General features: G+C 41.8%; 1 protein-coding gene across 3 annotated transcripts in view; it reads right to left on the reverse strand.

Moving 5' to 3' along the window:
- The window catches only part of LOC119505047 (zinc finger protein 300-like), a 129,584-nt gene extending 120,617 nt beyond the window's left edge, over nucleotides 1–8,967 (reverse strand). The window contains exons 1-3 of one of the 3 annotated variants that reach the window (XM_037797755.1): nucleotides 8,578–8,967; nucleotides 7,546–7,721; nucleotides 6,243–6,301 (exon numbers count right to left, since the gene is read on the reverse strand). Coding sequence is in view for 2 of the 3 variants with exons in the window: in XM_037797753.1 (XP_037653681.1) it covers nucleotides 6,243–6,257 (15 nt within the window). In the remaining variant the exon portion in view is untranslated. The remainder of the gene's footprint in view (nucleotides 1–6,242; nucleotides 6,302–7,545; nucleotides 7,722–8,577) is intronic. The other 2 variants (XM_037797753.1, XM_037797754.1) reach the window with 2 other exon arrangements.
- Between the last annotated feature and the right edge of the window lie 2,311 nt (nucleotides 8,968–11,278).

Genomic DNA, 11,278 nt, shown 5'->3' on the forward strand with positions numbered 1-11,278 from the left:
TGAAATGGCAAAAGTACAAATGGAAAACTGTAGGAAAACTGTGTAATTTATATCACAGGAGACAGCTATAAAAACATACTGGATACAATAATTAAAAGATCAGCACACCAAAAGAAAAACAAGTAAGAGACAAATCAATAAAAAGAAATAAAAATGTATCACCAACAAAAAAAGCTGTTCTACCACACTCATGGGAAGATAAAAGCTTATAGAATTCATCAGAGATATCATGTTTTTATTACACTGGTAAAAACTCAAAAAGCTTCATAGCATACACTCTATTTGCCAGACTGGGGGGAAATCGACACTCTGATTCTATTGGTCTACCTTCAACACACATCCAGAATCTGACCAGTACAACTGCTAACACCCCTAATAGCATCATTTCTTGCTAAAATTACTGAAATAGTCTCCCATGTTGTTCATGCTTCCATTACTACCATCAGAGGATGACTACCCGTCTTCTACTCTCGAGCAGAGTTATTCTTTTAAAAGACATCTAAGCTGTCCTTTCTCAGCTCAAAACCCTCTGTTACCACTTAAATAAATAGAGACTCAATACGACCAAGATGTCATGCAACCAAATCAAATTCAAAATCTTGGCAGCCTTTTATGAGCTAGACCAGCTTATTTTAAAAAATCTATATATAAACCTGGTTGGTCTCTGGAACTTTCCGTATCAGTGTGAAACCTGAGAATCAGAGCTAGAGCTTGGCAGCTATGAATGCCAGTATTTCTCCATGCAGCAACTGTTGAAAGAGCTGAAAAAGATTCAGACTTCAATTAGAGATATGAACAAAGCGGATCCAGTTAGGACTAAGGCAAATTAGGCCCAAGGGTAAAGGATGATACTGTTTTAAAACTACAACTTTTGTGTAAGACCAAGGGAGGAGATGTTTATATGGTGCAGCATTTATATTTTCTGTAGCACACTAATTTAACTTGTATGATCAGTTTGTTTGAACACCATAGTTGCATGGAGTGATGAATGGGAAGTGGATTTGCTGAGATTTTACAGGCTGAGGTGAAATCCCAATACATCCCAGAGTGATATGGGCAGAGCGTAATGCAGAAATGTTGGACTTCCCCACCTGGGTTATTGTTGATTTTCCCACAAACGTTGAGGACTGCCAATTTAGTGGGTCGAGAGCCCTGAATCTGGGGGCTTTCCCTTGTGACGCTAGTTGTGCAAGGAAGAAGCTAAGCCTACTTATAATTATGCCTAAGAGTCTCCCCAACAGAGAGTCTGTATATTGCTCAAATGTGCCCCCCACCAAGCCCACTAGGCAGGTGAACTCATTACCCTCCCTCTATGTGGTACATGACACCCAGGGGTGTAAACCCCTTGGTAACACAGGAGATGAGCCTGGATCCAGCACTGTGGGATTGAAAGGATCTTCTTGACCAAAAGGGGAAGAGAGATGAAACAAAGTAAGGTTCCAGTGGCTGAGAGGTCACTCTGGAGGATATTCGTACATACTATACAGACACCACTTTTTAGTTTTTAGTGGGTTGGAATGGCTAGAGGAAAATATCTGATGCTGTCAAACTGCAAACCAGTGACCTTGATTCTTGAATACGACTGTATAACTATGTAGCTTACACAGTGTGACTATGTGATTGTGAAAACCTTGTGGCTTGCACTCCCTTTATCCAGTGTAAGAACAGATGAGTGGGAAAATAGGGACAAAAATTAGAAGAATAGGGTGGGATTGAGGGGACGGAAAGATTTAGGTGTTGTTTTCTTGCTTTTATTTTTCTTTTTATTTTTAGGGTGAAGAAAAGTTTCAAAAAATGACTCTGGTGATAAATGCAGAAATGTATGATGGTGCTGTGAATAACTGATTTTACACTGTGGATGACTATAAGATGTACGTGAATAAATCTCAATTAAACTGCATTTTAAAAAGTAAATGAACAATGGGGAGAGGTGAGGAATGGGATATTTTGGATGTTTTTTATTTTAATCTGTATTTTATTTTTTGGATAATGAAAGTGTTCAAAGTTTGTGGTGATGAATGCACAACTACATGACGATACTGACTGTACACTTTGAAAGACTGTATGTTGTGCGATTATATCTCAATAAAATTGCATTTTAAAAAATCTATATATATAACCAAAGGACCCAGAATATTCCAAACAATTTTGAAAAATAAGAACAAAGTTCGAAGAGACATCATTTCAAAAATTACTGTGAAGAGACACTAACCAAGACAGTGTGGTGTCAACAGAAGGACAAACCCAGATCAAACAAAGGAATAGAATCCAGAAAGAGATCACTTGTAAATAAAACCTCAAAAAGAGCTGCCAAGGCAATACAAAGGAGAAAGTATATGCCTCTCAACAAATGGTGCTGACAGGCAGGTGTGCAGAGGTATAGAGCACAAATGTGCTGAGTGTATGTTCCCTCTACTCAGATAGAGAACACTGCCAGCCCAAAAAATGTTAAGACCCAGAACCAGGAAATTCTAGGGTCCAGATTGGGCCACTAGAACATAATTTGTCTTTTCTGATCAGCAGCTGCAAAACTAAAATAAAATTTAAAAACATCAAAAAAGGAACTACTGATACATAAGATAAAGACTAAAATCCCAAGAGAAAATTATAAACAAGCCCATGAAAATACATTTTAACAAACAAAAAAAACCCCAATTCTCTATAAAACCATAATGACAAGAATTAAATCAAGAAAAAAAAAAATCCAGGAGAGATTTATGACTATTTCATTAATTAATTCAATCAAAATCTTCAGGCAAAAGTCCCCATTTAATAGGTGAGTTTCACAAAAATCTACAAATAACATTTTTTTCATCTAGATTACTAGAAAGGAAAATGAGAGCAGAGAGGACCCCATTTCCTTTTAAAACTTGATACCACAATGAGACCGAGACGCAAGAAAATTGTAGTCTATGTGCCGGTTTGAATGTATTATGTCCCCCAAAACACCATTATCTTTGATGTAATCCTGTATAGGCAAATGTACTAGTGCTGATTAGATTGTAATTGCTTGAGTGTTTCCATGGAGATGTGACCCACCCAACTGTGGGTGATGACTCTGATTGGATAGTTTCCATGGAGGTGTGCCCCACCCATTCAGGGTGGGTCTGAAGTAGTTCACTTAAGTACTATATAACCTCAGAAAGAAGGAGTGAGCTTGCTACAGCCAAGACAGACACTATGAAGAATGCGCAGGAGCCGAGAGAGGAACTGCAGTTTATAGAGACATTCTGGAGACGACCGTTGAAAGCAGACTTTTGCTCCGGAAAAGTTAAGAGAGGACAAATGCCCCAAGAGCAACTGAGAGTGACAATTTTGAGGAACTGCACCCTAGAGAGGAATGTCCTGGGAGAAAACCAATTTGAACCCAGAACTTTGGAGCAGACGTCAGCCTGCAGAGGTTTTCGGACGCCACTGGCCATCCTCCAGTGAAGGTACCCAATTGCTGACGCATTACCTTGGACACTTCATGGCCTTATAAGACTAACTGTGTAACCAAATAAACCCCCTTTTATGAAAGCCAATCAATTTCTGGTATTTTGCATTTCGGCAACATTAGCAAACTGTTAGAACAGAATTTTGGTACCGGAAGTGGGGTGCTGGTGCTGCTGCATTTGCAAATACCAAACACTGTGGGATGGCTTTTTAAATGAGTAAGGGGAGAATTCTGGAAGAATTGTGAGGACCTTGATAGAAAAGGCCTAAACTGCTTTGAAGAGACCGTGGAAATATGGACTCTACAGATACTTCTGATGAGGCCTTGAGCAGAAATGACGTGTTGTTGCAAACTGCAACAAAGGTGATCCTTGTTTTAAAGTGGCAGAGAATTTGGCAAAATTGAGTCCTCTTGTTGGATGGAAGGCAGAATTTGAAAGCAACGACCTGGAATATTTAGCTGATGAGATCTCCAAGTAAAATATAGAAGCAGCCTGGCTTCTACTTGCAGCTTACAGTAAAATGTGAGAGGACAGAGATAAGCTGAGAAACGAACTCTTGGTTTCAAAGAAACCAGAAACTGAGGGCCTAAAAAACTCTGGGCTTCCAGGGGGTAAAACTCCTGAAGCTACAGCCCAACAAGAAGATGCAACCAAATATGGAAGCCAGCTGCCATTTCAGAACAAGCCAAGATTGGAGAAGGAGTTAAGCAGACAGGATTTGCGGAAAGTTCAATTGTCTGATGGCTTTGATCCCTGAGTGCTTCATGCGATGCCAACAGAATTCTTGAGAAATCTTTATAGATGGAGCCACTGCCAGTCTGGACTGGAGGTGACAGACAAGGAATAAACTGAAGGAAAAATTTTTTCAAAGACAGAGTCATGGAGGTTGAAGTCTGGAGTCAAAGGGCCTTGGGCTGGGAGAGCGGAGTGGCCCACATGCACGGAAAGGGTGAGTTTGCCCCAGAGGTCGAGGGTGGGCCTTCTGCCTCAATGCTCTGGAAGAGTTTTGCCACCCCAGGCCCCAAAGAGGGTGGAGCACATTCCCAGGAGAATTGGGGAAAGCCTGGCTGCCATCCCACTGTTCTGAAGGGGTTGAGCATGTGCCCCGGAGATGGAAGAGAATCCGGGTGCTGCCCCGATGTTTGAGGAGGGTGGGGCCGAGAAGGTGGTCTCCCCAGTGTGTAGATATGTTGGAGCACTCACCTCAGCATTTGAAGAGACAAGGGCTACCACAAAGGCCCTTAGGAAGGGTTAGACTCCTGCTCTCTCAAGCCCCAAAGATAAATTACTCTGACTTTGAAACCTAATGCAGTTTGCCTTGTGGGTTGTAGGAATTGTTTTGGTCCCTTAAACTCTGTTTTCCTTTCAGTTTTTCCTTATGGCAATAGGAATGTTTATCCTATGAATGTCCCTCCTTTGTAAACTGGAAGCAGATAACTTGTTCAAAGTTTCACAGATCCACAGCTGGAGGGGAACTATGTCTTAGGACCGACCACAACTGTAACTGATTCAGATGTGATCTTCTACTTATCTATTGTTACTGAAATGATTTCAGTTTCTGTGATACTGTGATGGGGAGAATATGTTTTGTATATGGAAAGATCACGTCATTTTGAGGTCCAGGGGGTAGAATGTGCTGGTTTGAATGTATTACGTCCCCCAAAATGCCATTATCTTTGATGTAATCTTGTGTGGGCAGATGTATTAGTGTTATTAGATTGTAATTCTTTGAGTGTTTCCATGGAGATGTGACCCACCCAACTGTGGGTGATGACTCTGATTGGATAGTTTCCATGGAGGTGAGACCCCACCCATTCAGGGTGGGTCTGAATTAGTTCACTTGAGTACTACATAAGCTCAGACAGAAGGAGAGAGCTTGCTACAGCCAAGATGGACACTTTGAAGAATGCGCAGGAGCTGAGAGAGGAACTGCAGTTTATGGAGACATTTTGGAGAGGCCATTGAAAGAAGACTTTTGCTCTGGAAAAGTTAAGAGAGGACAAATGCCCCAAGAGCAACTGAGAGTGACATTTTTGAGGAACTGCACCCTAGAGAGGAATGTGCTGGGAGAAAGCCATTTTGAACTCAGAACATGGGAGCAGACGCCAGCCACTTGCCTTCCCAGCTAACAGAGGTTTTCCAGATGTCATTGGCCATCCTCCAGTGAAGGTACCCAATGCTGATGCATTACCTTGGACACTTCATGGCCTTAAGACTAACTGTGTAACCAAATAACCCCCCTTTTATAAAAGCCAATCAATTTCTGGTGTTTTGCATTCTGGCAGCATTAGCAAACTAGAACAGACTAATATAATTTGGTAATATAGAAATAAAAATCCTTAATATAGTATTAGGAAAAAAAAAAGAGCTACATAAAAACAAATCAAAATAAACACCTTTAGGAACATAATTAAGAAACACTCAACATAGTTATTAGCAAGCAGGGTATACATGGGAATATAAGAATACATTAACATTAGAAAACAGATTATGCTATTCACAATTTTTATAGATTAAAGAAATTATGCCTTTTTTCAATAGATACACAAAAAGTACTTAATACACTTTTCAATGCAAATTCATGACTAACATGCCACCTTAACAAACTGGTAACTGCAGGGAAGCTACCTGTGCTGACATAGGTTAGCTACCAAAAGATGACAGCAAATATCAAGTTAATGACACAATCTTCCCTCAAGTTTGACATAATTTATTTCTAGTTCTTCTTTTCCAATTAATGTATGGACCATTATGAAACTCGTAAATCCATTACAATGCAAAGTGGGAAATGAATAAAAAGCTCACCTGCGATTTTTTCATTTTCTACAGCTCCTGTGAGAATGTGAAGAATGGTGATGATTCAGCTGCGGGGACAAGAAAAGGTCATGAGATCTGGCCTGCCTTCCAGGTCCCAGATTTACCTCCCTCAGATCTCAGCACTCCAGCTGGGGAGCAGTCTCCCTAGGGGAAGAGGGCCCTTTGGGCCTTGAAAAGGCATGAGAAGGACAATGTTGAGGTGATAGTATCTGTCCATGTGCAACTCTGAAATGAATATCAGGGCTTAAACTTGCAGTTTTTCACTGGATGAAAAAAAACTAAGAAATAAAAACAAAAGAGGATTAGTTCAATTACAGAACACCAAAGGATAAGACACTATTCTTTCATTAAAAGTAACTTAGCAGAATCTACACACGCGCGCGCGCGCGCGCGCGCACATACACACACACACACGAGTGCATGTATAACTGGTGAAACCGGACTAAGCTGTACTGATTGAACTACTGTCACTTTACTGATTTTGATATTGTACTATACTTGTGCAAGATGTTAACATAAGATTAGGCTGGATGAAGGGTGCACAAACCTCCCTGTACATTTCTTAACACCTTTCAGCAAGTCTGTGATTATTTCAAAATAAAAATGTTTTTTTAAAAAACCCTGATAGTGACATTTTTGAAAGCTAAATATTTTGTTTTATATGTAGGACATAATAAATTTATTTTGTGTATTTAAAAAAAGTAACTTAGCAGAAAAAACACTCGTGGTGCATCATTTGTCTATTTTCCCAGTAATATTGCTTTTACCTTGACATATAAAATCCACATAAAGCACATTAAAAGAAATGGGGATTTTTGGCACAAATTTTTAATTGTTTGTTTAAACCACAATGCAGTTTCTCAAAAGGCTCTTGTAATAAGATGCTTGTGATGCCTTATCCACGAAAGTTAATTTTACCATTTTTTCCTTCCGGCTCTGCCATGAACAAACTGGATGTCCCTGGACAAGTTACTGAAAGCCATCAGGCCCAATGTCTTAAAGCTTTCAAGAGTAAGAAAGAGATATCTATGGAAACCTTTCGTGAAATATTCTAGGATTCTACAACGTTAGAATCATTTCAGGAGTGTCACATCTGGTAATGGACATGAGTCACAGCAGCTTGTAATTTGAATAGAGTGGTAAATGAAAGCATAGGACCCTTTTAGGGATGCATGGAGACAGAATATCCTCACTTCTACAGGTTATCCCCTATCTCCAGACCACACCCATACAGGCTCTCCTGTGAAGTGGCCCTTGCTAAGCATCCTGCCTCTGGGCCTCCTCAGCTCACCTCGCCCTTCTCAAAGCTGGTCCAAACCCTCCACTGTCAGACAGTCTGTGGTGGCTTCTGGAGGTGGTGACATCATAGAGTTTCCTTCATTCTGGGCAGGCGGATCAAGAACTGCTTTTGGCTGAGCAAATCAGGATCTGCTTCTTTCTGGGCAATTCAGCCTCTCCTCTGAAGCTCTGGTGAGAGGTGAAAAGTCAGAGAAGCATTCTCTTCCAGGTAAGATTCCAGTTTCCAGAGGCCTCCTGCTTCCTACCTCACTAGTGCTGCTTTTTCCCAAGAGATTGGGGCCCTGGACCTGGGAAGCAAATTCATCTGAGGACAAAAAACATGACTCTTGGAACTCACTGTAATATCAGACTTAAAACACAGACAGCCTGCAAGTCCAGGAAAATTCTTACCCAAGGGATGTAAGGAAACACTAGAAACCCCAGAATGCATTTGCTACATGGTAGGATGCCCTTCACATTCACTTCACACAATATCACCAGAGACTTTGGGACAGGCCATTCAGTTAAGTGCAGTGATGGCTACAGTACTGTATTTTAGGAAGCTGTGATAGTGGAAATAGCCTCAGATTGGGGGTAAAGCATACCTGCCCTTAAATCCAAGCTTCCCCACCAGCTAGCTTGTGACCTGACCACATCACCCCACCAACTTGAACCAGTTTTTTACTTTTAGTGCATATGGTTATACCGATATCATAAAGTGGCTGTGAGATTTACATAAGCCACTAAATGTAAAGAACAAAGTGTCTTCTAAATATAAAAGCAGTTATCACTTAGTGCTTTGTACTTGGCATTTGCATAATTACAGTGAAACTTAACTAACTTTCTAAATAATGTCCTGAAGCAGTCATTATTACTAACCTCATTTTCATATGAATGAACTGCCCCTTCCCAAAGTTCCCTATCTCGCCCCTGGTTTCTGGTGACAGCGCTGAAATTTACTCAGGCCTTTCTCTCCCCAGAGTCCACACACCCATGGCCGGCTCTTCCCGCTCACAAAGTCATAACGTTATAAACACACACGCACCTCCAGCCTTCGGCGCCGACTTCTTCCCAGTCGAGCTACACCTGGGAGGGACAGAAGGTCCCCGCAACTCCGCTGGTACCACGCACCTTCCCCTCAGGAGGCCTCAGCACCCCCGGCGCCCCGAGAGCGCGCGGAGCTGGGGATTCGCCCACGTTGGCTTTTCCGCGGCGGACGGCCGGGCCGGACGAGCGCACCGGCTCCAAGTGGCGGGGTCACTCCCATGGACTCCCTTTCCCGCTCTCCGGGACCAAGCCCTCCTTTCCCGGCGACCCCCCACGGCTCTCACCCCCGGTACTTAACCCTCAAACACATAAAGACGCCAGAGGTCTCACGAAGGTGCCGGGGACGCCTGAAACGGCTCCTTGAGGAGGCGGGGCTCCAGGTGCGCGTGCGCAGACGAAGCCCAAAGTTCAGTTCCCGGAGTGCTGCGCGGGTAGCGAGTAAGCGTCTCGTCTAGGTTTCCACAAACCTCCTCTTTCAACTAATGTTTAGGATGTTTCTGTGTAATAGGAAGTTGGGGGCTGACATTCTTAAAGGTCCCCTCTACCCAGGATCCCTCACTGCCTGCAGAGGTTAAGGGTGAAATTTAAATTCTACACCCCAAGACGAAGCCTGGTCCTGAAAAGATCCCGATGGAAATAACGTTTTTTCTTAAGACCCTTGGAGAGAATTGGAAAACTTGCATTGTTAAAGGTGTGACTTAGTATTCAGGAATGAAATTTTATATATATGTAGTATATGTAACTGTATATTTACTTCCTAACTTCTAAATTTTCATCCTGGGACCTCGATACTTTCTTTTTGCAAATCCTGGACCCATCGACCCCCGTGCTCGGTACTGGGTGCCCGGGAACACAGCCTGAGGGTTTTAAGCCAGGGTGGAGTATGGTGCGGCAGTTATACTGTATGTGATAACTGGATAAGTAGAAAATACACAAAATAATCCTTTAACTGGAAAATGCTTAGTGTAGTCTTCAGTAGCCAAAAGAAAAAGAAAAAGAAAAATCCTTTCTTAAGATCACCTCACTCAAGCAGCCTTGAGTTAGTCTACACATAAAACGCCCCTGTTAAAATAACTTGCTGTTGCTCTAATCTCAACAACACAACAAAAATTTTACTCTCTGTTCCCAGGAACTTTCCTAGCATTGCCTGCAGCAGGTGGCAAACGTCATCACCATAGGGTCTGATAACTAGAGCTGCCTTCTTGGAAAACAAGCCTGAAAGAGGGGAGGACTTCAAAATAACACGAGACACTGACAGAACAGCTTTTTCTCTTCTATATTTTTTCCGTCTGCTTTATTCTGGATCCTGACCATTTCTTTGTCTTCCTGGGGTTATAAAAGCTCAAACCAGTCATCTCACTCCGAACTGGTCTTGGAAAGTTTCTTTTTTCCTCTAGTTCCTTTTTGATGCATTTTCAGTAAACTCACTTTCTCACCAAAACAGATACTTGTTTCTCTGTTTGATGTGGGATCAGGCAGGCCTGTTTAGGAACCCTATTTTCTTGATGGTAGCATATATAAGAAAATTGTTGGTTTTTATACATTAACATTGTTTCTTGCTGAATTCTCTTATTGTTTCAACAAACTTTCATGTTGATTATCTCGGGTTTTGTTGCACATAATGACAAGGTTGCCTGATTTTCCCCAGTGTTTGTAATTCTTAACCAATTACAAATAATAAATAAAAAAGTACTGGTGAAGTTTTATTACATCAATTATAATAATCCTTAATATTAAGATCTGTAGTACCAAAAATGCGGTGAATTCATTCAACGAATATTTATTGAAAACACAGTAAACATCATTCCAGATGCTGGAATTGCAACATGAAATAGGTGACATTCCCTCACATTAATCACGGTACCCATAATAAGCATATGTCATCCTCAAATGGAACAACTGAGAAGAATCTATTAAAAGAGCTCCTGGCAAACGATGGGCAGGTGTGCCAGTTCGATGTATTATGTCCCCCAAAATGCCATTATCTTGGTGCAATCCTGTGTGAGCAGACATATTAATGTTGATTAGATTTTGGAATCCTTTGAGTGTTTTCATGTAGATGTGACCCACCCAACTGTAGGTGATAACTTTGACTAGATAATTTCCATGGAGGCATGGCTCCACCCATTCAGCATGGGCCTTGATTACTGGAGCACTATATAAGTCAGACAGAAGCAGCAAGCTTGCTACAGCCAAGAGGGACACTTTGGAGAATGCACAGCAGCTCAGAGAGTAGCTGCAGATGAGAGACAGTTTGAAGATGGCCATTGAAAGCAGAGTCTTTCTCTGGAAAAGCTAAGAGAGGACAAACACCCCAAGAGCAACTGAAAGTGACATTTTGGAGAGAAGCTGAAGCCTAGAGAGGAACAACTTGGGAGAAAGCCATTTTGAAACCAGAACTTGGAGCAGACACCAGCCATGTGCCTTCCTAGCTAACAGAGGTTTTCCGGACGCTATTGGCCATCCTCCAGTGAAGGTACCCGATTGCTGATGTGTTATCTTGGACACTTTATGGCCTTAAGACTGTAACTGTGTAACCAAATAAACCCCCTTTGATAAAAGCCAATCCATTTCTGGTGTTTTGCATCCTGGCAGCATTAGCAAACTAGACAGCAGGGTTGGTGCACTACCCTGTGACAGTAAGAGTAAGAGCCATATCACCACCAGGTGTGAAGTGGGAGTAGGAGAATTACTGGAAT

The sequence above is a fragment of the Choloepus didactylus genome, chromosome 10 (genome assembly GCF_015220235.1).
Source record: "Choloepus didactylus isolate mChoDid1 chromosome 10, mChoDid1.pri, whole genome shotgun sequence".
Taxonomy (NCBI): domain Eukaryota; kingdom Metazoa; phylum Chordata; class Mammalia; order Pilosa; family Megalonychidae; genus Choloepus; species Choloepus didactylus.